The sequence below is a fragment of the Podarcis muralis genome, chromosome 3 (assembly GCF_964188315.1).
Source record: "Podarcis muralis chromosome 3, rPodMur119.hap1.1, whole genome shotgun sequence".
Taxonomy (NCBI): domain Eukaryota; kingdom Metazoa; phylum Chordata; class Lepidosauria; order Squamata; family Lacertidae; genus Podarcis; species Podarcis muralis.
This window is the reverse complement of record NC_135657.1, coordinates 16,489,516-16,516,958: the sequence shown is the minus strand read 5'-3', so window position 1 is coordinate 16,516,958 and position 27,443 is coordinate 16,489,516. Positions and strand designations below refer to the sequence as shown.

At 45.5% G+C, this 27,443-nt stretch overlaps 1 protein-coding gene across 2 annotated transcripts; it reads right to left on the bottom strand.

The window, feature by feature from the left end:
• Positions 1 to 390: 390 nt before the first annotated feature.
• GALM (galactose mutarotase) lies at positions 391 to 16,279 on the bottom strand. 2 transcript variants are annotated; one of them, XR_013392448.1, is made up of 8 exons: positions 15,964 to 16,279; positions 11,666 to 11,820; positions 6,998 to 7,204; positions 5,182 to 5,263; positions 4,393 to 4,534; positions 2,692 to 2,866; positions 1,233 to 2,008; positions 391 to 1,193 (listed from the first exon to the last, which is right to left on the bottom strand). XR_013392448.1 is itself a non-coding variant. In XM_028721759.2 (7 exons), exons 1-7 carry the CDS (start codon positions 16,226 to 16,228, stop codon positions 1,931 to 1,933), a joined length of 1,104 nt encoding a protein of 367 aa, XP_028577592.2. In that variant the 5' UTR covers positions 16,229 to 16,279; the 3' UTR covers positions 391 to 1,930. The 2 variants fall into 2 exon arrangements, 1 of the variants encoding a protein (XP_028577592.2); XM_028721759.2 differs by having other exon boundaries at positions 391 to 2,008.
• Between the last annotated feature and the right edge of the window lie 11,164 nt (positions 16,280 to 27,443).

Sequence of the window (27,443 nt, the reverse complement as noted above, 5' to 3'; positions counted from 1 at the left end):
CATACTATTTTCACTGAGTTTAGAATTTTGGAATAATTGTCTAAAAATCAAGGTGGGCAAACATACTCCACCCTGCCAACATACTAAGATCAATTTAAAATGTTAGTTGCCTAGTGCAGTACCAAACACCATCCTTAAATACAACCCATTATCTAGTAAATTTTCCTACTCTGAGTAAACTCATGAGACAGGACTTACTTAGTAGTAAACTCTGAAATTAATGATCCTATGAATAGGACCAAGTTGAATACAACCCAATGGGCAGGATTCAACTAACCTGTCCCAGCAGCAGGAGCTCTGCAAGGGCAGGCCTGAAAGAGCCCCTCCCTCGAGGGTCAGGAGAACACACAGGGAGCAGCGGGAAGAATGGTTCTACCTGGCAAGCCAAAATGCTTGTGTTGGTGTTTTTATTTTCAGCCAAAAGGCAAGCAGCAGTTGACAGACAAATCTGTATTCTCAATGCCACAACAAAATACTTTCTCAGAGTTTGGACAGGGGCACAGATGTTTTGTAGTGGGGGAGACATAACAATAGATAAGGCCCTTTCTAACTCTTCCTGTTTAGTGTTCTTACCTTAAAAAACAAAACAAAAAAAGCACCTTTGTCACTTTATGAGTATAGAAAGGGCTGTGGGTGAGAGTGGCTTATGACAGGCTATGATTTATCACAAGCCCGTCAGTGATGTTCATTAGGGGTTGGGCCAAAGGTGAGATAGCTGGCTGTTCCCACATTCAGTTGTGCTGAGAACTACACAAAGATGGTTGTGCTGGGAATAGCATGCAGCCGTCATGCAATGTCATCTATTAATACTGCAGGTCACAGATGAGGCTTAGGTCTGGATTCCTGTTCAAAAATCCCCCATACCTCTTAAGTTGCAGCAAAGGTCAGTCTACTGAAGTTGCCTCTTCCCATGCCAAATCAAGCACTCCATTAGATGCAGAAGCTTAATGCACACTGGTTTCACTTTGAAATGTTTAAAAAGTTTGCACATGAAGACAGACTTGCATTAGAGCAGGGAGTCGCCCCCCCCCCTTTCAGGTGCGTGCCAGGAATCTACAGCACAGCATTTTATAGCAGGGCCCCACCTGTATATAGTAAGTCTCCAGTTTTTATGTAGCCAAAATAGTACTATGCATGTAGAAAAGAGGTAACAGCCTTGCTGGCTGATGGGTTTCCCATCAGTTACCTGGAAGCTTAATGGGAAGCACCCTGCCAACATACTAACAGCAAACGTAGGTACTGAATTAAGCCTATTTAGCATCACAAATGGCTACTGAGAAACCAGCAATATAGGCATGTTTAGAGATACTTTTAGGTATGCAGAAGAAAATGGGAGCAGGATCTTCAGTACAGCTCACAGGACAATATGTTCAGTAGCTACTGCTGTTTGTCCTGTGGTGGAATAGAGAATCCAGAAAGGACATGTTGTCTGTACTGAACAGCAGCAGTTAACATTCTTTTGCCATTGCCACTTGTCTATTTGTTAATGATTCAAAGCACTTCATTTGCATTCTCATTAATCCTTGCAACATTACTGAATTCCAAACCAATACAAGCTTTTAAACAACTCTTCACAGCTCTTGCATTTAGAGTCTATTTTAGACCCAATGCAAATGTAATACCTTTACCATTGCTAAGAAATTGGGGTGGAGAAGAACTGTGCCAACATCCTTAGCAATAGTATCTTGAAGTGAATTTACATTTTAACATGATTTATTTCTTCTATTTCCACCTGCCTTTGAACCAGTAAGCTCTCAAGGGGGCGGTGGGAGAGAAAGAAGGTTGCCTGTATAAAATCTTAAGTCTATGCAGGATGGTGTCAAGTAGACTTCTTGAGTACATGAAGACACATTTGATCCTAAAACGAACAGTCTAGAATCTTTGAAAACTACCTTGTTACAGATTGCTACAAAAAAATCTTGGTCTTTGCTTAAGCTACAGAGAACTTGAAGCAAGTTGTGGTCTTGTATTCCTCTCCTGGGTGCAGCAGGCTATCTGGGAAATTAGGCTGTAAGAATAAAAAATAAAACTCAACATTTGTGCACTTATAGAAGAAAAATTGCTTGCATCTAGGGTTCTGTTTGATTGCATTTAGAACAAACCATTACAAAATTGGGAGTCAAATCCTTGCCAATCTACTGCAAATCATTCGTATATACTAGCAGAACCTGATCTGCCTTTGGCATGTAACCACAAGCTTTCTACACACATACATAGTATTCTTGAATTGGTTCACATTTGATTAATCAACTTTTGGTGTTTTGAACTTGCAATCCTGTACATACTTAACTGAGTGTAAATTCATACTGTGAGCAGTTATGCTTAGGAATGCACTGTTGAGTCTTGAGAATGCAGAGAAATTGCAAAGGAGCTGTGCCATTTTAGAGTGGCGGGGGATCACCTACTTGAATGTTTTTTTATTGATCTAAAAAAACTTCCTATGCACAGAAAAGCAGCCTTGCTCTGCATAGCAAAATGTGATCTACCTGCAGTCAGAAATGAGATAATCACAGAATAGCTGTACCATGTGATTTCAGTGCTTATGCAGATCCACCCATTACTGGTTTCTATGTTCTTCTGAGCATCTTCAAAATGAAATCTGCAATAAACCATTGAAGCTGAGCCCCAAGACAGTTTTGTGTAGCTTCTATTCTGTGTGGCCCCGTGGTCATATAAAACTTAAGAATGTACCTGGTTCACGGCATTTGGCCAGTTCTGTGTTTCCAGGCAGAAGCCAGAATGCTTGGGATACACACAGCCTCCTTTTCCCTTTAGAGTGCCATCTAAGAAATTCCCAGTGTAAAACTGAATCCCGGGCTGAGTTGTATAAACCTCTATCATTCTGCCACTAGGGGGATGGTGGGCTCTGCAAAAAGAAAGTATCTGTTAATTACATTTCCAGGAGTCTACTCAGAGAAAAGTTACAGTGGTGCCCTGCAAGACGAATGCCTCGCAAGACGGAAAACCCGCTAGACGAAAGGGTTTTCCGTTTTTGAGCTGCTTCGCAAGACGAATTTCCCTATGGGCTTGCTTCGCAAGACGAAAATGTCTTGCGAGTCTCGCCATCCCCCCCCCCGCTTCCCCCCCCCTTTTTCTAAACCGCTAAGCCGTTAATAGCCTTTTAACAGCTTAGCCGCTAAGCCTTTAATAGCTGCTAAGCCGCTAAATCGCTAATAGCACTAAGCCGCTTAGCCGCTAATGGGGTTGCTTCGCAAGACAAAAAAACCGCTAGACAAAGAATCGCGGAACGGATTCTTTTCGTCTTGCGAGGCACCACTGTATGTGTAGTGGTAGCCAGCAGCTCTTAATAATAGATGCATGCGAAACAGCACTTGGGTGCAAGGAAGGGGCTATACAAGTTTTTAAAGAAGTCACTTGGTCACATCCTAAGATGCATTTGCCTTTTAGCTGCCTCTCTTTCCATAAATACATGATAATGCATCACATGGTAATTCCAAGAGGCAACAAAATACTTATCTCCCTGATCAAGTTGTAGCCAGAGAGAACAGACTGTGGCTTTGGATCACATCCGTGCCATATCGAAAGTCACATTTAGCCAGTTCAGTGGGTCCAGGCAGGCTGAGCATCATGTTGCCAAAGCTCACTAGCTGTGCTGGCTCAAGTTACTTATGAGTTATCACAGTTCACAAGGTGGATTAAGAGCATCCTGCAATACCAGCCTTCCACAAGTGAAATTCGCAAGAGATCTGTGAAAACCTGAGCATGGTTCAAAGCAAAATACTGTAGCTTACTGTTAACACTTCCCCCAAATCTCGGGTGGGAAGGTATGGAAGTGTAAATTATATAAATCATGCACTTTCCTCCACATTGTACACTTTTGGTCTTCTTACAGAATGGAACTTGGAGGACATCATTTTAATTATGTAATTGATTTGTCTAAATCACATCCATGGATGTACTTGCAATCCTTGTCATTTATTAATTTATTTACTGTTTATTGCCAAAATAGGCTTCTAAGCAATTTGCAAGTATGTAAATCAATTACACAAGCAATCTATACTATATATTAAAATCAACCTTAAACAAGACCAGAGCATTTTCTGTAGCAGCCCGAATGCTATGGAGGGTCATATCAGGTATCTGCCTGCTTTCTGCTAATTGGTGAAGTTATCCCAGTTGACCTTTGAAAACTGAAACAGGACTGATTTCCATGTTTTACAGTGATTTTGTTGCCTTTTCTTTTGCGGGGTATGGTTTTAATTAAATGTTTCGATGTTTTTATTGCTTTATTTTAAATCTGTAAAGCCCTATGATATATTTTATGAACAGCAGTGTATAAATACTTTTAAATAAACTGGGAGAAGGAAGAGCATGAAACACAATGTTTTGGTCAATATGCTGTCAAACAAAGGTGACAAACCAAACCTGTACCTCGCACAGAAGCATGTTTCTTTTGTCTGCTTCAGGCAAAAATTGTGGTCAAATCCTCCGAGCTGAAACTTCTGCAGGTGTTTTCCAAACTCCACTGGCTTTCTCAGATCAAAACCTGTATCCTGCACTGAAGCAATTTCTCCTAATGGAGAAAGGACAAAGAAAGAGGCAAAGAAACTACACACATTTAGCAACCTTCCACAGCAACTCTTAAAAATGTGGACAGAACCAAGACTGGAAACACCAAAAAGTCCACCACAACAAACAAACCACACACAGAACAATTTAGTGTGGGATTCCCAAACCACAGGTGGTCTGAAAGGACATTGCCACCTTTCCCACTTAAACCAAGTATGGGGAGCCTGTAGCTCTCCAAATGCGAATCCTGGACCACTGTCCTACCATTAGGCAGAGTGAGGCAGCTGCCTTAGGCAGTAGATATGACGGGTGGGGATTGGACAGCTGTGAGTGTCACATGCCATGTTCTGTGTTTCCCTAAGTAAACTTCCCCCCTTTCAATGTCAAGATTTAACCTCCATCTAAGAACATAAGCAGTGCACTGCTGGGTTAGGCTAGCGGCCCATTTAATTCAGAGTCCTGTTTTCACAGTGACCACCCACCTTGTGTTTTTATGGCATTGTTCCAGTTTTAGAAAAGCAAGTTGATTGACCACAGATTTGAACTCAGGGCTAGCACCCTACACTGAGGCCAGTTCTGCACAGTTGGCCACGACAGCTCCCTAGATAACATCTGTAGATTCAACAGCATTCATCTTAAAAATCAACCAACCTGTGGGGATCTGGGTTTCATCCACTGGCAGGTAAGAATCTGCCTGTATAGTAAATTCATGGTCGTAGATATTGGGGGATCCCTGAAATATGAAGAGAGGGAAAAACCTCTGTTATATCAGAAAATAGAAAGACGGAATTTTACACCACCTTTGTTGTAAACACGGAGCTGTAGGTACCTCCGAATCACAATAATCACTTTACTGAATCAAGGCCAAATGTCAATGAAGACCAAGATCAATTGTTCCGGCATTTGGTCTCCAACAGTAACAACCCAGACTCACAAGAAGCATATACATGGGGGAGGAAGCAATGGAGTATCCTGGGGAAAGGCATGGCTGCCTGGAATTTGGAGCAGACATTCTGAGTGCTCCAAACTCTCCATATTTTGTAGGATTCAAGTATGTAGTGGAAGTTTAGGTTTGTGCATTTAAAGTGGATTAAAATCTTCTGTTCCCCTAGTGCAACAAATCCCCTTTTATTTTTTAAAACAAAATTTGTGATTTTGACAAGGACAGGGAAATGCATTGCAAAGTGGAATGAACACGTAACAAATGGGAAGATGTGTAAACAACACACAAACAAATCAGAATGAATGCTCCCTAAAGGCTAAATAGTGTAAAAAGTAAAGTATCATAGTTGCCATACACTGCTGAGATATTCCAAAAATGAGGGGTGCTAAAAAGTTGTAACATGACATGGGGATTCAAAGATATTTTGGTTAAATTAATATAATTCAGTTTTGCTTGCTAAGTAAAATGTGTGTGAAATTGCATAAAAAGGTAAAGGTACCCCTGCCCGTACGGGCCAGTCTTGCCAGACTCTAGGGTTGTGCGCCCATCTCACTCAAGAGGCCGGGGGCCAGCGCTGTCCGCAGACACTTCCAGGTCACGTGGCCAGCGTGACAAGCTGCATCTGGCGAGCCAGCGCAGCACACGGAACGCCGTTTACCTTCCCGCTGGTAAGCGGTCCCTATTTATCTACTTGCACCCGGAGGTGCTTTCGAACTGCTAGGTTGGCAGGCGCTGGGACCGAACGACGGGAGCGCACCCCGCCGCGGGGATTCGAACCGCCGACCTGACGATCGGCAAGTCCTAGGCACTGAGGTTTTACCCACAGCGCCACCCGCGTCCCCTGTGAAATTGCATAGTGATCATTAAAAATGACTGCCATGTACTTGCAGTTATATTATAATTATTATTTATTACTTAACATTACCTGACAACTCAGAACCTAAAATTAAAATTCTTTGATTTTCCAAAAGCAGTTTATGTGCTTCTTCACCAAACGTAGATTTACCCAGCTAAATGTTGTACAAACACAACAATAAAAGCAGATGTTAATTCTTCACACACAAAAGCATATTTTTAAGACCCCTCGCTGAATAAATTTGCAAAAATTAAGTTTCGCCCCCTAAAATGACAAGCCCTAAACTAAGAAGTACTGAAACGGTCTTAAATAAAATAAATAACGGGGTGCCTTCTCCCAAACATTCCTCCCCGTTGTTCAAGTTCAGGGGACTGAAGCCTTGCACCCTGTTCCATTACGTAGCGAAGTACAACCGACTTGGCAAGAAGGGATTATATCAGGCAAGAAAATAACTAATAACCCTATGGACACTTTTGTGGCAGAAGTGGAAACGTGTGGGGCTCCAGATGTCACCGGGCTCCAATTCCCATCAGCCCCCAGGCAGCATGACCAATTAGTGGGGATTATGGGAGTTGTAGTCCAACATCATCTGAAGGAACACAGGTTCCCCCCCAAATCCTGTTCTATAGGATGTTCCAGAATGGGAGAGCCAAACAGAGCTGCCTTACCTGGCCTGCAAGATTGAAGTACGCATGGTTTGTCAGATTGACTGGCGTGGTCTTACTGCTTTGAGCTCTGTAGCTGATTGTTAGCTCCCCATCCTTGAGAGTATACGTCACCCAGACTTTGAGCTCACCAGGATATCTCTCTTCACCATCTGGACTTACTCTGAAAAACCGTACGCCATCTGGCAGCACTTCAGGTTCCCAGATGGCCTGCAATACAATTTCATTAATGGTTTTTTTTTTAATCACATTGGCTAGAGTCCAGCTACTAGACTGATGTACCTGGAGGAGCACGTGTGCCAAAAGATTACACATGACAACCATGGATCACTTCCAGGATTCAAAATATTTCAATCAGTGTTTCCCAAGCTTGGGCCTTCAGCTGTTTTCGGACTCAATTCCCATCATCCCTGACCACTGGTCTTGCTAGCTACGGATGATGGGAGCTGTAGACCAAAAACAGCTGGAGATCCAAGCTGGGGAAACACTGATTTAAATGAACTTTGAAGTGCTTCCCATCCTCCCTCTGTTAAACAGCTCACCTGGGCAACTGGTCACCCATGCTGTCTGCTTGCTTGCCTGCTATTCCATTGTCATGCTGCCATTGGGACTGCAGCATGATGATAGCCTTACATTTTTATGTATATAGGAAGATATACACACATGTAATGCACACTATATAGTAAGCTTGGTGAGAGACGGTGATTCATACATAAAACAGCCTTCCTCAAACTTGTGCCTTCCATATGTTTTGGACTACAACTCTCAACACTTCCAACCAGCATATGATGAGGATTATAGCCCAAAGCAGGGACGCAGGTGGCACTGTGGGCTAAACCACAGAGCCTAGGACTTGCCGATCAGAAGGTCGGCGGTTCGAATCCCCGCGACGGGGTGAGCTCCCATTGCTCGAACCCTGCTCCTGCCAACCTAGCAGTTCAAACGCACGTCAAAAGCACAAGATGAGCGCTGCAACCCCAGAGTCGGCCACGACTGGACCTAATGGTCAGGGGTCCCTTTACCTTTTATAGCCCAAAGCAGCTGGTGCACACCAGGTTGTAGAAGGCTGCTGTAAAATTTCTTAAGCCTCAGCACCTGGGAAAGGATTATTCCAAACAAAAGCATGTGTTTCCTGTGCTGGTTAACTGGAGGCATGAATGGGCAGTCTATGACAAAAATCTAACTGTTCCACGATGATGCTGACACAGAGCAGGTCACAAAAATAAGGTAACACTACAGCACAGTTGGCATACTGTATCTTCACAGCTCAAACCCATTTAATTCTGTAAGGTTGTAATTCTGGCCGGTTGGTATCCATCAGAGATGGGTAGCACAGGTGGGAGAAAATGATTGGGAAAATGTGTTCATGTACCGAATCAGCTAAAAATCTATTCTTAAGTTTGTTCTTAAAAGGAAGGATGGCAGCTCAGTGGTAGAACATCTGCCCTGCAGGTTTGATCTCCTGGCATCTCAAGGAGTCTTGTCTGAAACCCTGAAGAGCCACTCCCAGTCAGTGTCAACAGTATTGAGTTAGGAGGACCAGTTATCTGTCTCACTGTAAGGCAGATTCCTAAGTTATATGCTTTCATTAGGCAATCTGTTTTCATTTAGGGTTGTCATATTTCAAAAAACCAGGACAACCTGAAAGTTGAGCTTTTTTTTTTTAAGGAAACCACCATAATGGTTGAGCTCTTTTTAAGAAAACCAGAAAGATGTTGAACTTTTCTTTTCTTTTTTTACAAAAACATGAGTTTTTGATTGAAGATCCAAGACAAAGTGCCACCTTTTGGAAATCCCCCCCCCCCGACATCAATTCCACCTTTGAAATCCCATTATGTCGGACATGTTGTTTGTTGTCGTTTAGTCGTTTAGTCGTGTCCGACTCTTCGTGACCCCATGGACCAGAGCACGCCAGGCACTCCTGTCTTCCACTGCCTCCTGCAGTTTGGTCAAACTCATGCTGGTAGCTTCGAGAACACTGTCCAACCAATTCGTCCTCTGTCGTCCCTTCTCCTTGTGCCCTCAATCTTTCCCAGCATCTGGGTCTTTTCCAGGGAGTCTTCTCTTCTCATGAGGTGGCCAAAGTATTGGAGCCTCAGCTTCAGGATCTGTCCTTCCAGTGAGCACTCAGGGCTGATTTCCTTCAGAATGGATAGGTTTGATCTTCTTGCAGTCCATGGGACATATGCCAGCCCAAATTAATTATTTTTGTTGCTGGCATCCAACTGTCTTGAGAGACAATGGAGTGTGCCTCGGGGGGGGGGGGACCAAACCGTTCCGTTAGCAGCACACACAACCCCTCAGCTACACTGATGAGGCCCCAAGGGAAGCAGAGCAATAGGTCTGGCACCAGCTTGGCTGCAGGAGTTGGCCGAAAGAGGCGTACAAGGTGCCATCCTACTGTCTTAGGGACTACCCGCTGGATTTGTGTAGGGTTTGCTCCTTAGCATGTTCTCCCAGAGATCAGAGTTTTCATTCTCCTAGATGGGCTACCTTCCCAGGTGGATGAGCCCCATCTTCTGCTCACTTCCCTCTACAGCAGGGGTCCCCAAAATAAGGCCCGCGGGCTAGATAAGGCCCGAGGGTCTCGTTTATCCGGCCCGCAGTGACCCCCGCTGCCCACTGCCGCCGCCCGCTCTTACCAGCGCTGTGCTTCTGGGTCGGAGGAGCACTGGAAATAGCTTGTGCGCATGCGCAGGCGTTATTTGCACATGCGCAAACATTATTTCCGGTGCACATCCGGGTCGGAGGAGGCCCATGCACATGCGCACAAGCTATTTCCAGTGCTCCTTCGACCCAGAGGTGCGTCGAAAATAGCGTGTCCGCACGCGTATGGGCACGTGCTCCCCCGCCCTCTGGCCCGCCGCGTGGTCAGCACTGGAGACACTGGCCCGAGGCATGGTATGTTTGCTGACCCCTGTTCTACAGCTTGTGCAGAAACAGTCTTCTTGACCGCTGAACCCAGTCTTGATCTCATCCGCCCAGTCCGCCAGAGCCTGTCTTTGCATGCAGGGGAAGTCCTTAACTCACCAAGGACTTGAGACCACCAGAGGTACTACCCCTCCCCTAACACCCCATACACCCCAAATTAATGATACTGATATCTGTTTTAAAAGATCAGAAAACTTTGACTGGAACTGGAATAAATAAAACAAGCAAAGATAATCAAGCAACCAAACCAAGTGTGAAGATGGAAGCAAAACCTGTGCCTGGAAACAGCAAAGAGATATGATCGCCGTCATCAGAATGCATGCAAACAAATTGGGTGGATCCTTATGTCAGCCAGCCGTAGTTCTATAAAAAGCTAAAACCACCACCGAGTTTAGAAGCATATCTATATCTATAGCTTTGCTTCCTGCAGAACTCAGGCCAATGCTGGGTCTCCTCATCAGAATAGTCTCAAATTATACAGGAAATAGTTACCGCAGACAAGACATCCAGCCTCAAATTGGTCAAACAGAAAAATTCACATGTTGATTTCATTACTTCTCTGTAAGTATTTTTTTGTGCGGATATAATGACTATTTTGTACACTAATCCTGCTATTTACACTAGAAGATGAATGAGGAATCTGTGGCCCTGGAGATATTGTTAGACTACTAACTGCTCCCATCATGCTAGTGGTCCCTTCCAACTCTGATTCTCTGCCTGACCATTGGTCTTGCTGGCCTGGGGCTGATGGGAGTTGGAGTTCAACAACATCTGGAGGGTCACAGGTTCCCCATCGCAGCACAAAAGTGTGCTATAACTTGCCCAGTTTTGCCTTTCTTTGGGAGTGACTCTTTCCCTCTTCCATTCTGGTTACGATCACAGCAGTCTTTTAACATCAGTAAAGGAGGATCCTTTCTCCGAGTCTTCCCTTTTCAGGGAGACTCTGAGAAAGGTCCAAGCCTGGCTTCAGAGGAAGAAAGGAAAGAATTGGGAGTTCACAGAAGTGTCTGCATGCTGAAGTGAACTTCTTAGAAGTCTCTGGTCAGGGGCATCTTACCCATAGAGGTTAGTGGTGCGGGGCACCAGGGCGCCAAGTTCTGGAGGGTGCGAGGGAAGAGGCGGAGGCTGGACGCGGCACCTCCTGGCATCAGCTCGCCGCCCTCGCCCACCTCCGCAATGCTGCGCTGAAGCAGCGCCGCACCTGGAGCCTCCGTCTGCCACGGCCAACTTCTGCCTCTTCCCCGCTGGAGGAGCTGCCCTCCAGTCACTGCCCGCCTCCTCCAGCCCCGCCGGCAGTGCCATCCTCCCTAAAAAACTCTGGGAAATGGGGGGGGAGGGGCGCCGGAGGGAGCTTTGCACCACGGCGCCAGATATGCTTAAGACAGCCCTGTCTCTGGTTGGCCACTGAGAGAAGAGAATGCCAGTCTAGACGGCCCTTTGTTTTTATCCAGCAACTTAATGTTCTCACCTTACCTGAATATGTCACCATGCCGTCATAGTAAATACAGTGGAACCTTGGTTCTTGAATGAAATCTGTTTCGGAAGCCCGTTTGGCTTCCAAAATGTTCAAAAACCGATTCGCGGCTTCCGATTGGTGCAAGAGCTTCTTGCACTCAGCGGAAGCCATGTCACACGTTCGGGTTCCAAAAAACATTCCAAAACGTACGACATGGGAGGCGTTCAGGAACCGAGGTTCCACTGTACTGCCATTGTTATTCTCTTGAGCGCAAGCACATTTACCTTATCGAAACCTTTCTTTCCTCCATGCAGACTGTTGGGTCCGTTGTTGATGGCTAATTGATACTCGACTCCTTCCACTGTAAATTTCCCTCTGGCAATTCTGTTAGCAACCCGTCCAACGACAGCTCCAAAGTAGGGGTGCTTGTTGGTGTACCCTGGCCAATAAAAGAACGTGTTAGATTTATAAGGTCAATACATTTCAATGTTCAACATTGGAAGCTAGCTAGAGATTTAATTCTCTTCTATTTTTAAAGGAGGGGCAGTTAACTGTACCCCTGACCAAAGCTTCCTCCATCGAGTAATCCCTTAGGAAAGGAGGGGCTTGGCTAGGCTCCCAAACTCTTCCATGTGAAGGTATATCATATCCATTCACTCCAATGGAAGAAACACAGCCGTATTTAACACAGCTCCTCCCATCTTCATTAAAATTAGTAAGAACTGGAAGTCTGTGAGGCTGTGTGGTCATGCCGGCTAAGTTCCACACTGCTGCAGGTGGCATGCCTCTGGAACTCAGTTGCTGGGAAGAAGTGGGGAGAGTTTAGTTGCACTCAGGGTGCATATGATTGCTCCCCAAGCCTTGTGCCTTTTAACAGCCTGAATTTGGGGTTCTATTGCTGATAGGTCTCCTGCAGAAAGATCAGGGTGCCCCCTCTTGAGGGAGCTTTCTACCCTGGCTTGCTTGACAACAGATGACAGCCACACAGTGGAAGCTCAGGTTGCGAACGTGACCCGTGCTGGAGGCACGTTCACAACCTGCAGCGCCGCGTCTGCACGGGTTGCGCTTCTGCGCATGCGCAAAGCGTGATTTAGTGCTTCAGCACATGCGCCGAAACCCAGAAGTAACCTGTTCTGGTACTTCCGGGTTCAGCACGGTGCGCAACCCAAAAACGCGCAACCTGAAGCGTCTGTAACCCAAGGTATGACTGTACACTGTGACTGTATGACTATTTCATGGGGGCGGGGGAGAGAAAAAGGAATCAGTAGTGATCTATGCAGCATTGTGTGGGGATAAAAAAACTGACTGAAAGCTCTGCTCTACAGATCGTGGAACAACTGAACAGAAACAAAACTGAGCATAAAGACTAATTAACCTTAAAGAAGAAGAAGAAGAGGAGGAGGAAGAGTTTGGATTTGATATCCCGCTTTATCACTACCCTAAGGAGTCTCAAAGCGGCTAACATTCTCTTTTCCCTTCCTCCCCCACAACAAACACTCTGTGAGGTGAGTGGGGCTGAGAGACTTCAGAGAAGTGTGACTGGCCCAAGGTCACCCAGCAGCTGCATGTGGAGGAGCAGAGACGCGAACCCGGTTCACCAGATTACGAGTCTATCGCTCTTAACCACTACACCACACTGGCAAAGTCATCCACCCATTGGTAGGATTAAGAGGAACAAAGGAGCATTGCTTCATTTCAGCTGGGGGTGGGGGGGTGGTCTGCAGAAGCCAATACACAGTCTCCAAGCCCACAGAATCTAGAAGCAGCTATAAAAGAATGGATTGCTGGAGGAAACGTAATCAGTGTTTATTTCAGCACCCAGCTTCCCACGGACTTAATGTCTAAAGCAGTGGTTCTCAACCAGTGTGTCGTGGCACCCTGGGGTGTGCTGACTGGTGGTCAGGGGTGCCGCGGGCAACGCTGGCCTCTGTCCCTCTTTCCTTCCCTCCCTTCTCTGATGCCCTCTCACGTCTCTGCTACCCAAAGGCTTGCACAGCTGTTTATTGCAGCAGCCCTGGCCATAAGCTCTGCAGGTGAATAGTGCCTCTGGGGCTGGTCAGGGGGCAGCTCAGAGACCAGGGACAGCAGCAGCTGCCTGGAGGACTCCCAAGGAGAGGGGAGATGAGAGGAGGCTGAGGGAACACTCCACAAGGGAGGGTGTATGAAAAAGGGTGAGAGGCTGCCAGCTCTGCAGGCAAGGGGTGACATAACTGGGCTCCTGAGCCCCACAGGGGTGCCGCAGAAAGAATGCAGTCAGTTAAGGGAACCGTGGACTCAAAAGGGTTGAAAACCTCTGATCTAAAGCATTCAGCAGCAGCTAGTCAAGATTATGTAACAGTGGAGGCACTCGACCCTCAGATTATCTGATCTCTGAAGAAGAACATGAAAAATGCTGATTGGTAACTGAGGGGGACAGGAGGAATGGTGGCAGTTCTTGAGAACCAGGGACGACTGATAGATATTCATACTCTTCTCTACAGCTATATTTCTACTTCTCTGGATGGAAGTCTACTTGCAGATCAGTTTTATTGTCTCATGCCTGGGAACCTGTTCATTATTCAGTCCGTTATCCTGATCCCTGAATAAATTTCAACCTCTGATTTATGTACATGCTTAAAGGGACAATCGGAAGTCCAAGGCAGACGGATTGTAAACTCTGGCCCTTCCTCCAGGGGCACCCGCGAGTTGTTTTATCCTCACATGGCAAATCTGGAAAGGAAGGTTAGAATAAGGCCACATTCACAACAACACATTTAAAGCAATGTGACAGCACTTCAGACATTAATGGTTCCCCCAAAGAACTGTGGGAGCTATAGTTTGTTAAGGATGCTGAGAGTGGTTAGGAGACCCCCTATTCCTGTCCCAGAGCTACGATTCCCAGAGCTACATGCGAAGACGGATTGATTGTTAAACCACTCTGGGAGCTGTAGCTCTGGGAGGAAAACAGGGGGCTCCTAACAGTTCTCAGGACCCTCAATGTCAAAATGGAGGTTGGCTGCTGAATCTCTGATGGGCGCATGTTCCACAGCATGGGACCAGCAACATTAAATGCCTGACTTACACTGTCAACCTAATTGTTCATGCAGCAGAGTCTTCTCCATTCATTCCCTGCAGATACAAAGGAGGAGTGGGATCATGCCCACTGGCTCTGCCCCACATACTGTACACCCTACTGGCCCCACCCTCAATGCCTGTTTGTTCAGCAGAACATATGCAAAGGGTCGCACAGAATTCTACACACACAGGCACCTCTTTGCGTATATTTTGCCAAACAAATGTGCAGTAGTTGGGCGCCAACAGCAGGAATTATTTCAAGGGACAGGTACTAAACCTCTAACTGCGCTGTACCACTTCATTTATAGTGGGTGACTTATCCAAAAAGCTCCCTCCACAAGGAAAGTTAGAATGTCAGGAAGAACACAAGACTGAATCCCTTCAGAGCCCCTTCTACTTTTCTAGATGAATGGACTTATTTATTCCTTTAAGGTTGAAGCAGCATTTAATCCTGTGGGCGGCAGTGTGATACACTCCAGACTTCGACCTCTGTTTGTTAAAAGTAGGCTTAAGTCTGTAAATATAATTATCCGTATTTGTTTAAAAAAACGAAATATGCCTATAATATCTAGGCACTTTGCCTGGGATGGAAGATATTGCATATCTGTTTAGCTGTAAATGTGCAAACACCCAGGTGTTTCTTTTTCCGGGGGGGGGGGGGGGAGAGAAACTGGAATGGGGAAACAGTGGTTCCCAACCCTTTCCCCTGCTGCTTCCTCCCCCCACCCTCACAAAATTGCAGGTCAAAAAAGGGGGAGCATCAGGAAACGAATTTTGTGTACACCACTCATAATACTGCAATCAAATGAACATACAGTGGTACCTCAGGTTAAGTACTTAATTCATTCCGGAGGTCAGTTCTTAACCTGAAACTGTTCTTAACCTGAAGCACCACTTTAGCTAATGGGGCCTCCTGCTGCTGCTGTGCTGCCGGAGCACAATTTCTCTTCTTATCCTGAAGCAAAGTATTTAACCTGAAGCACTATTTCTGAGTTAGCGGAGTGTGTAACCTGAAGCGTATGTAACCTGAAGCGTATGTAACCCGAGGTACCACTGTACTTCCTTGGAAGTAAGCTCCACTGAACTGTTTAACTTCTGAGTTAACATTTGTTTGTTTCACAGCTTCTGCTTTTTTTTTTTTTTTTTTTTTTGGCAGGTAATGCATCCTACATTTAAAGCACATGGCTTTCTGCAAACAACCCCAGAAACTGTAGTTTAACCAGAGTTAAAATGCCCAGCACTTTTAACAAACTACTGTACAGTTCTCAAGATCATGGGGGGGGGGGGGAGTTATTTGCGAGTTAAAAGCTTTACTTGTTCTTTTATGCTCCATTGCAAAACTATGGTACTAAAAAGCAGTGATGAAGCTTGAACATTTTTCAGCTTGGATGTACAGGGCTACTTATATCACAGCACCACCAAATCTGGGTGGGTTTCAATAAAACAAATCAGAGGTTGCACTGGAAACATATTGTGCCACGAGGTTCCTTCTGCGGAATAAACTTTCAAAAAGTTAATTCAAACCCACCTTCCAAATGATCAAAGCCTAGAACAATATCTGAGAATTTTCCATCTTTGTCTTTAGTCTCCAACGCGGTGATTATGCAGCCCAAGGAGATAATTTCCACTTTTACCGTGCTGGATTTGAGCAGGAATTTTTCCACAGTCCCTCCGCCAAGGTGCCATTCCCCAAATTTCTCTCTTTTCACTTCTGTCATTGCTCCCCACTCTCCCCCTCCCACGAAGCTTGTTTGCAAAGGGAGAGACACCAACACAGACGGATAAGAAAGCATCAGAGGGACACTATGGGGAAAAAGGACTTTGCCCAAAGGGGTTTTACCAACTATCAGAATCACGTGACACGTGCCCATCAGCTGACGCGGAAGAGGACACACACACAGAGAGAGAACCTGCCTCGTTATGTTGCTGGGGGAATTTTTTATGCAGAGCAAGATTTCTGAGCAAAATGGGGCATTTCCCCGCGCAAGTATGCGCAGGTGCAACCCTGTCAAAGAATCACAGAACTGTAGAGTTGGAATGCACCGCAGGGTCATCCAGTCCAACCCGCTGAAAAGCAGGAATCTTTTTGCCCAACCTGGGTCTCAAACCCGCGACCCTGAGCAAACCCACCTTGAATCCTGTGCCACTTATTTCCGAGTAAGCGTGCCTTCTTAGGCTAGTAGTGCAGGCCGAACCCTTCTATACAGTTACTCAGAAGTAAGCTCTACTGAGCTCCACGGGGTTTGCTTCCGGGTACGTGTGCACCCATCACTTAAGTCAACGCGCCTTTGCAACATTTCTAATTTGAAGCCGATCCTATCCTGTTGACTCGGACTGCGCTCAAATGGGACTAGCTCCTCCTGGGCAAAGGATTGCAGCCTTTCATTGGCGACAATTAATTTACGAATCCGTAATTCACAGGATGTAAACAAGCACTGAGCTACACTACAGCAAGAGGAAATGATTGCAGGCGGTAATTAATTGCGACATTTCTCAGTACAGTTATTGCATGCTGGAACTTGTTCTTAAGAGGCTGTTGCGGTGTGGTCAGTGGTCTACATATGCAAGAGCAATGCTTCCCCCATGGCGTTGGACCCAATCCACTTGCATCCTGCAGTTTCTTGATAAATGCTGTGGCTTGGAGACACTTTCCTGCAAAACCAGCTCCCAGCCGATTAAAAAGGTTTAAGCCAACATGTATACATTTTTTTTTCATCAGCAGATGGCAGCACCGGTGCAGACGATGGTTTCATTGAATAGGGATCGGAGGGGGGATTGCAGGCATAAGAAAGCAAATCAGGTAATTGTGTGTGGACAGCGATGTAACATGAGACTTAAAAGGTGTGGAGGGGGGAGGCCGTGTTTTAAGCCACTAATGTATACATGCCCTTAGGCTATTGGCACCATGGTAAAAAAGAAAACAAAAGTGAGCACTTGCTTTGTCATGACCACTTATGGTAATTAGATTTAATAAGTTTAATCAGGGCAACCAGGGGACAAAACATAAAGGATTCATTCCAAACACTATGGAGTTTTTAATGATTATTCTTTATAAGAGGATAATGATTGCCCTCCACGCCAGATTCAGATTATGGGCCTTTTGAGCGATTTTCTCTCTTCTTCTCAAAACCCTGCGAATAAAAACCCTGTAAGGAAATCTCTTTGAAGAAAATCTAAATGGAGAAAGAAAGTGTGGAATTATCAACATGTACAGTTATTCAGCTGTCCTAAGCCTGTTACATTAAAAAACACCCTTTGTTTCAGTTTTGTTTTCGTTTTTAATTTGTGTTTTCAAAAAAGTTTACATCAAAGTTAGTTACTTTTACATTCTTCTTGTTGGAAATTTCCATTTGTGTTAATGAACATTTGGCATACACTCCGTTCATTTTGAGGCCCTTGGCTCGGCAGTTCCAGTACTTTGGTTTATATTCAAGTTATTCATTCATTCACATGATCAGGCAGGAAAAAGGAAACCTTTCAGAAAACATTCTTTTCTAATCAGGGATGGAAAAAGTGCACTGAACTGTAGCTGCATTTGGCAGTACCCAGAAATTAATTATTGCTGCATTTGTTCCAGGAAACAGTTTCAAGATCAGGTCAAAATGAGATTCCCTGCCCCTTCTAGAAAATGACAACACTGAGGGCTTGTCCACACTTCTGCTTGTCCCAGGTCTGAGCAGCTTTCTGCTTGTCCAGCACTGGATTTATGGCAATGCTGGCGGTTTCCCCTTGCAGGGTGCCGAGCCAAGGGGGCACAAAATTACGACATAGTGCTGTATTACCAAAATATGCCCCTGGCTATGCCCATGTTTTCTAGGCACTGGTCTGAGTGGTTTTGCCTTTGCTCACCTCTTTCTCCTGGAAAAGCCACTCTTTAGTGCTTAATTGGAACATACAGCAGTCCACGGAAAACCCAGTTGCCATTTCTTCCAATTGAACGCTAAACTGGGGGGGGGGGGGGGTTCTGGGAGAAAGTGGCAGGTCAAACAGTGCATCTGACAAGTTGACCCCAAAGTGCATCTGACAAGTTGATTTTGAAGGAGGGGTGCTCAGTTAATTCAGGGGGTACATGGGGTGTTCCTTGGGCCTGTACAACAGGCTTTGCTTACGTAGCTCCCCAGCTTTGCTCTGTTTTCTCTTCTGATCATCCTCTCTGTTCCTCCACTGTCTCTCTCCCTGCCTACCTGCCTGCTTTCTAATCTGACACCTTTCTGTACCTGCTTGCCAGCCTTGATACCAACTTTCCCCTTGCTCTAGCCCCAGTTCAACCCAGCTTGTAATAGACTCTGCCTCCAGCTAACCCTACTGTGTTAGTGTACACACCATCATGGCTGTGAGTCCTGGAAGACCACTTTGGAACTAAACTAAGTTTTACTGCCTATGCAACTTTTTCTGAATGCTGTATGAGAAAACACATTAATCTGACCTTTGGAGAGTTTGTAAGTAAACTTACCAAATGTGTGGTCTTTTTCTGTGCTGGAGAAGAGGAAACTTTGGAAGGAACTTGTAAGGGCATATTTAAAGGTTCTAGCAGCCTATATTTCCATTCATATATCCCTGCACCAACAACAGCAACATATGAAAGTAACTTGAAGAGGAAGAAAAACCTCACTGCAATTTAAGTGGCTAACACGCATGTAGCCTGAGACTAAACTCTGGCAGGATTTTTGGTGACAGAAAAGGAATATGTTGGTTTTTTTACAGTAGAGGAAGAGTTTGGTAGTGTTTTGTTGACTGGGTTGTTAATAACTCTTAACCAGACAAACAATTCAGGCCAATCAGCACACATTCTGAACACCTTGCCCATCAAAGAGTCAACCTTATATGTAGTTGATTCACACATCCATGTTGGAGATGTAAATTGCTGTTTCCTGGTTCTGCTGGATCTCTCAGCGGCTTTTGATACCATCAACCATCTGGACCGTCTAAAGGGGCTGGGAGCTGGGGGCACTGTTATACAGTGGTTCCGCTCCTTCCTCCTGGGCCGTATTCAGAAAGGGGGGGGGGATGAGTGTTCAGACCCCTGGGCTCTCACATGTGGGGTGCCTCAGGGTTCTGTCCTGTCTCCCATGCTTTTCAACATCTACATGCAGCCGCTGGGAGAGATCATCAGGGGGTTTGGGCTGGGTGTTCATCAGTTTGCAGATGATACCCAACTCTACCTCTCTTTCAAATCAGAACCAGTGAAGGTGGTGAAGGTCCTGTGTGAGTGTCTGGAGGCGGTTGGAGGATGGATGGCGGCTAACAGTTTGAGGTTGAATCCTGACAAGACACAAGTACTGTTTTTGGGGGGACAGGAGGTGGGCAGGTCCTGAATGGGGTAACTGTGCCCCCTGAAAGACCAGGTGCACAGCCTGGGAGTCATTTTGGACTCGCAGCTGTCCGTGGAGGCGCAGGTCAATTCTGCATCCAGGGCAGCTGTTTACCAGCTCCATCTGGTACGTAGGCTGAGACCCTATCTGCCCGCAGACTGTCTCACCAGAGTGGTGCATTCTCTAGTTATCTCTCGCTTGGACTACTGCAATACGCTCTTTGTGGGGCCTTTAAGGTGACCCAGAAACTACAACTAATCCAGAATGCAGCAGCTAGACTGATGACTGGGAGTGGCTGCCGAGGCCACATAACACTGGTCTTGAAAGATGAGCGCCACAAACAAGTCGGCCACAACTGGACCTAATGGTCAGGGGTCCCTTTACCTTTAAGTAGAAATATTAGCAGATTATTTTGCAAGACTTTTGTAGCCTGGGAGTGTGCCTGCCTCAGTGTTTACCTACCATTGTTAAGGAAGTTCTGGTCAACTGGTGGTCAGGTAGGGATTTCACTTCCATTTTTTCTGTTTCAATATTTTTCACGTTGAAAGAATTTGTTTATCACAAAGAGGCCCAACTTTTAAACAAGCAAAATGGTTTTCAAGCAAAGTTCCTAAATGCTCTCTGGGTCATCCTCTTAATGTGCTCGTCTGTCTTTTCTCCTACTCAAGACCTCATATTTATTCACCATGTGATTAAAAGTTCAATACATTTTTTCTGTAACTTGCACATATTTCTGTTGGGTTTTGACCAGCAGACCTTTATAGAGGTCATTTGCCTTGCTTCACCCTGTCTCAAATAAGGCGTGACCCCCTCTTATTAGTACTCTAGTACTAGGAGACTTAGTGAAGTTAAACGGGGAAAAGATTTTTATTTTACAACAAAGTTGGTAAAACACAGGATGTGTCAGGAGATGGAATTATTTCAAGAAACAGTCAACTTAAGTATATATTAATTTCTATCAGTACAATCGTGCCTTGGAAGTCAAACGGAATCCGTTCTGGAAGCCTGTTTGACTTCCAAAACGTTCGAAAACCAAGGTGTGGCTTCTGATTGGCTGCAGGAACCTCCTGCAGCCAACTGGAAGCCCTGTTGGACGTCCGGGTTCCAAATAACGTTTACAAACTCACTTCCAGGTTTTGATCGTTTGGGAGCCAATTTGTTTGGAAGCCAAGGCGTTCGAGATCCAAGGTAATACTGTATACCAGACCAATGGAATCACCATACCACTCTCCTAAGTGGTTTGGGATTGTCCTCCTCTCACCAGGAGATATATATACCCCCTTTTTACTGAACTGAGACCCAAGTAGGGTTTTCCCTCACAACTCCACTTCTCCTTTCTCAGCTTCAGCCTCCAAGTTCCCATTTGTCTGTTTACTCATAAAAGACCCTAATCGCTATCGCTAGTCTTCTCCCAGCTCAGAGACTTCCTTCTCTGGCTGTAGATATTTTCCTCAGGGTGAATTACACACACAGCCAGGGCCGGATTTAGGTCTGATGAGGCCCTAAGCTACTGAAGGTAATGGGGCACTTTATATGTCCAGCTGTCCTTTGCCAACAACAAATTGTCACTTTTTTGTGTTGAATATATGCTATATGGTGATTTATGGACTTAATAGGTATCTAAAGCCATTTGCACATAACAAAATATGTATTTTATCAAAGCAATTGTTGATCTGAAAGACAATTAAGAAAAAGTATATTAATAGTGAAATTTGGGGGGGCTCCCCAAGAGAGTGGGGCCCTAAGCTATAGCTTGTTTAGCTTATATGTAAATCCAGCACTGGACACAGCTCAGAGGCTAATACTGCTCTATTTAGCTGAATGCCAGGAACCAAATTCTCAACTGCTTTTCTTTTCCCCCTCACAAAATGCTATCTCCACCCCACTTATGACTAGCTGTACCTGTCTCCAGCCCAGCACTCTGCAAGTTACACAATTCTGGTGGGATTCCGCTTCTCTGCATCACCAAACTCTGGTCTAACTGAACTTTCAGTCACAGCAAATGATACCAAATCGATCATATTCTCTTTTTCTTTCTCATCTGCATTGCAGTTTCCTTTACTTATGGTGATTACCACAGCACCCCACCACAGCAGACACTTCTGCAATCTAGTACCCATAAATTCCCCTCAGGGAGAAGTATAGGAAGCCGTGCAGGAAGCTGAGGTATGTGGTTGGCCGGAATTATGTCTTGTTATGAGTTTGTGGAAGGGGGCAGATCCCCCTAAATCCTTAGGTTTAGTAAATGTTAGGAATAAATAAATGCTTAGAGTATTAAAGGAAGCTGCCAGACACTTAATCTGGCAGTGTCAAAAAGACAGGCCAAACTAGTTTTTGATGCTCAGGAAGTGGCCTGGGAGAAGATGAGCCATGAGCAAGAAAGGAAGAAAGCAGAGTACTGGGCCATTAAGAATAATTGGCAATGCAAATATTGCCCACCAACAGAGGGGTGACGCCTTCTCCCTGCTCTAAGTGAGGAGCAGAGGTCAATGGTAGCAGACAAAGGTCAGGTTTAGGGTTTCAACTCTGAATGACAAAGGCTGGAGGAGGTCCTTAGTTACCAGCGAGAAGAAGAACGGGTAAGAATCCATGTGAGCTGGAGATGACAGAATGGAAATAAGAGACATGGAGAATGGCTTTTTGCTGTCCTTTGACTCCAATGCTGCCCTTGAGGGGAAAGCCAGACCCTCATAGGATGTGAATCCTCTATAATCGCTCCACCTAGGTTCAGGTTGTATGTCTGTGTAAATAAAGCCACATATTATAAAGACACCACAGTCTCTGGTGTGCCTAATTTCTGAAGGAAAGACGAATCTTGGGTAAGTGCCTGCAGCCCTTGGATTCTCACACTGCTCGGAGATCACTGTATCTTATTTTGAAAAATGGCTTGTGGTTTTCTCCTGTCACACTGCAGCACTCATTGATCAAATAGTCTTATCAGAAGAACATGCCCTAGCCCAGACAGTGCATGCAGTAGTGCTTTGGTCTAGTCAGCCTTACCTTAGCTGGAATCCAACATGGCAACATAGCAGCAGCAGCCGCCATATATTGCAGCTTGCCAGATATCTGACAACCCCTGTTTAGCAATCCAATGAAGAAAGCAACCGCAGGAAGTTAACAGAGCCTCTGAAGGGAGCTTTCGTTTACAAGGTCAGAGTCCATAAAAAAAGCTACTGCCAGTCTGTGGTGGTATCGTTGTGATATGGCTTTCTTCTGAGCAATAGGTGGACTCACCAGTGGAGAGCCAGTGTGGTGTAGTGGTTAGTGGTAGACTCATAATCTGGGGAACCGGGTTTGTGTCTCCGCTCCTCCACATGCAGCTGCTGGGTGACCTTGGGCTAGTCACACTTCTCTTAAGTCTCTCAGCCCCACTCACCTCACAGAGTGTTTGTTGTGGGGGAGGAAGGGAAAGGAGATTGTTAGCAGCTTTGAGACTCCTTGGGGTAGTGATAAAGCAGGATATCAAATCCAAACTCTTCTTCTTCTTCTACCAGTAGTCAAGAGCACTACAGAGACAGCAAATCAGGGGTCTAAGATGGCTGAGCAGAACACAGTGGAGCTGGAAGTCTAAGCAATATTGTTCCTGCTCTTTTAAGAAGGCTATTGAGGGATGAAGTGGCCAACCGTCCTAGAAAAGGGTAGAGAGGGAGAGCACAATATATGTTATGGAGTGGTAGGTTTCTGTAGGCTGGGGGACAACATTGCAGGGCAGTCCATGGTACTGTCCATGGTACTGCCCTGCAATGTTGTCCCCCAGCCTACAGAAACTTACCACTCCATAACATATATTGAGGGACATGGGTGGCACTGTGGGTTAAACCACAGAGCCTAGGACTTCCCCATCAGAAGGTTGGTGGTTCGAATCGCCGCGACGGGATGAATTGCCGCGACGGGCAGGGTTGCTTGGTCCCTGCTCCTGCCAACCTAGCAGTTCGAAAGCACACCTAAAAGTGCAAGTAGATAAATAGGTTCCACTCTGGCGGGAAGGTAAATGGCATTTCCGTGCACTGCTCTGGTTTGCCAGAAGCGGCTTAGTCATGCTGGCCACATGACCCGGAAGCTGTACGTCGGCTCCCTCGGCCAATAAAGCGAGATGAGTGCTGCAACCCCAGAGTCGGCCACGACTGGACCTAATGGTCAGGGGTCCCCTTACCTTTACCTTGGACAGTGCCATTACTTGGCAAAGTTGAGCAGTTGCCCATGACTGCTTCAAGGAACAATCTACACTAGTAGCATGCTCTTGCAATCAAGGAAATCTGTTGCCTGGGTGCAATGGAGAGCACTGGGAGATCAAGTTGTAGAACTGAAGACCACTAAATGAGTGATCATGGAAGGGTGAAAGCTCTTGCTAGGAGGATGGAGAATCCTGGAATCTGCACTGCAGATTTATTTTCTACAAACCCACAAAAGTTTAAGAGTTGGCCCTGGACACCGAATTTGCAGGACCAAAACAGAGCCCTCATGACTTTTCCACAGGCTCCATATTTCGGTATGGAAAAGGTTGAAGCCAGAACCTCAGTGCAGCCAGCTGACTTTCCCACATAAGCCAAAAGTAAGGTATGAAACAACAATGTCTATAGACCAATATTCTGGTTTCTTCACCACCACCGCTCTTGGCCTTACTGATCATGGGCGTGGGTATCGGGGGGGGGGGGACCTGCACTCCTAAACAAATGAAAATCAATGCAAATCTGAGGTTCTGTCCCCCTAACAAAAGCCTGCCTCCCCCAACAAAAATCCTGGCTATGCCCATGTTACCGATATGGTCCAAAGGAAAGCACAAACTGTTTGACACCAGTTTGGCTGCAGGAGTTACTGGAAGGAGGCATACAAAGCACCATCCAACAGTCTTAAGGACTCCACTCCAGATTTGGGTTGGAACTACTCCTTAGCCTATTCTTCTCCTGAAGATGTCCCACAAGGCAGCAGAGGTTTAAGATCCATCTAACAAAAAAAGACTTCTTTACTCATTGGCTTGTCCTCTGTTTTGTCACCTACAGTTGAAAGTTAAAGCAATTTTGTTGGTTAGCATCTATGTTGTATGGCATAAGTATTGATATACAGTATGATATGGCAAGACATGGGTGGCGCTGTGGGTTAAACCACAGAGCCTAGGACTTGCTGATCAAAAGGTCGGCGGTTCGAATCCCTGCGACGGGGTGAGCTCCTGTTGCTCGGTCCCTGCTCCTGCCAATCTAGCAGTTCGAAAGCACGTCAAAGTGCAAGTAGATAAATAGGTACCGCTCCGGCGGGAAGGTAAACGGCGTTTCCGTGCGCTGCTCTGGTTCGCCAGGAGCAGCTTAGTCATGCTGGCCACATGACCCGGAAGCTGTACGCCGGCTCCCTTGGCCAATAAAGCAAGATGAGCACTGCAACCCCAGAGTCGGCCACGACTGGACCTAATGGTCAGGGGTCCCTTTACCTTTACCTTTATGATATGGCAAGGGGGGGGCAAAGGGTTTATGTTGATTTTCTAAAACCTCAAACCAGTGGCGTAGCAACCCCTGCCGACGCCTGGGGCAGAGCTTTTTCTTAGGGGATCACCCAAAATTGTTGAGCTGCCCAGCAGCCCTCTGATACCCAGCAGCCACCGTGCTGCCCTACAGCCCCCCATGTCACCCTGCAATCCACCCCCCAGGTATGGCCTGCCCCCTTGCCCCTGCCTTGCTATGCTACTGCCCCAATCCTTAATGTTATAATCTATTCCTTCAATTCCTTTTAGAAAGGCTTTAACTGCACAGCTTCCGATCGAAGATGATAATAAACTTATTCATGCTGTTTCCTACCCTTCTCCTTATATGGATATGTTCAAGGTTTCAGAACTCAGAGAAACTGAAATGTAAGAAGCCTGTGCACAACTATAGTTTAGAGCTGATCTGCACAGTCAGCAAAACCTGCTCTATCACTGCAAACTGCAGGTAGGGATGGTATTTTTTTAAAAAAAGTTTATCTGCATTTAAAAAAATTATGTACAAGCAAAATGCTAGAATAAAATTGAATATTGTATGCATGAGCCTTTCCTGATTTGCTTTTTTATTTACAGGGGATTTTTTATATATATATTAGCATTTGGGGGGCACCAAAATATGAAGTCAGCAGCTGGGCTGTATGCACCCTAGACATTTAAAACACTATTTTCCCCCAAAGAATTTTGGTGACTGTAGTCTGTTAAAGGTGCTAGGAATTGTAGCTCTGCGGGATCTAAGCTACAGTTCCCAGGATTCTTGAGGGGTGGGGTGCTTTAAATGCATGGTGTGTATGCAAAAAACAAACAAACAACCTACTACTTTCAGGAAAGCTTGGGAGGATGCAAAGCTCTTTATCCCATGCTTCTTGGAATCCTGCTATCGCTGCCAGGTGTATCCCCCCCCCCCCCCCAAGAATAGTGGTGGGAGAAGAAAGGGATAAAACTCCCCTGTTCTTGTGCTGTAGTCGTGTTCCAGATCACCCTCACTGCTACTTGATTTAAACAAAAAACAAAAAAACCTGTTATCACTCACATCAAGCAATGTATTTAAAGTAATGTGTAGGTAGGCCCTGATGATTCAGAGTTGCTAAGTGTTAATACAGAGAGGCGGTTTGAAATTTGCTAGAAAAAAACCAAACCAGATCTGTGGTTAGATCTTCCAAAAGTTCCTTCCTCTTTCAGATTGGAATTCTGGCACTGGGGAATGGATTTTTAACCTCTTCTCCCCACTCCCATTTTGACTTACATTTCCCTCCTCCTCGGCTTGCTATATTTCAAAAAGTAAAAGTCCAGACTCTTAAGTTGTTGAGCTTTTCTTGCAAAATCTCAAAGACGTTTTTGAGCTATTTTTAAAGGAAATTTGTCAAAATCTACACTTCCAACATAGGCTGCCATACATCTGGATATATCTGGACATTTCAGTGATTTCCGCCCAGACACTGTTTCCGACTGCCAAATCCCAGCTATGTTCAGGAAATTATGGACGTATGGCAGACCTACCTCTTCCTGAAGCTCCTATTAGCTGTGGAAGGAGAAAGAAAGACAAGTTTCCATATTGTATGCCATTTGATTGATTGATTGATTGATTGATTGATAAAGCCCTTCTTCTACTCAAAGATCAGATGTTTGCTGATCTACAACTCCAGTCATCTTTGGGCATTGGACATACTTGTTGGGGCTGCTGGGAGTTGAAAGTTCAGCAACAGCTGGAGGGCCAGTTACTTGCCAGTAATTGCTTTTTTTTTTAAAAAAAATACATTTTAAGGTTGGATCCAGATGTGAGAGAGAGCCTGGCATAGTGCAAGTTCATGTGTGAGCTGGTCGTCCCTTTTGATGTATCAAAGACTTCTCCACTGGGACAGAGATGATCAGAGATGAAACATGCAAAAGGGATTCTTGTGAAATCAAAACAGAAAAACCAGTATTTTTTAAAGCAGTTGCTGTCAGCAGTACCGTGTAGCTTCTATCTATGTGGTAATCAACCTGACTGTGACCACAGTAATGAGAAATTGCTCATATTGAAGATGGATGCCAGTGAGATTGAACAGGGGGGTTTGTGGACCGTTGATTGGTCCCTGCTCCTGCCAACCTAGCAGTTCGAAAGCACGTCAAAGTGCAAGTAGATAAATAGGTACCGCTGCGGTGGGAAGGTAAACGGCGTTTCCGTGTGCTGCTCTGGTTTCGCCAGAAGCGGCTTAGTCATGCTGGCCACATGACCCGGAAGCTGTA

Bases quoted from the DNA above. Each gene is read 5' to 3' on its own strand.
- GALM (XM_028721759.2), bottom strand. From the start codon at position 16,228: ATGCTTTCTTATCCGTCTGTGTTGGTGTCTCTCCCTTTGCAAACAAGC. The intron at 5,264-6,997 runs GTAAGGCAGCTC...TTCATATTTCAG, and splicing joins ACTTCAATCTTGCAGGCCAG to GGATCCCCCAATATCTACGA. The intron at 2,009-2,691 runs GTACATTCTTAA...TTATTCTTACAG, and splicing joins GGCCAAATGCCGTGAACCAG to CCTAATTTCCCAGATAGCCT.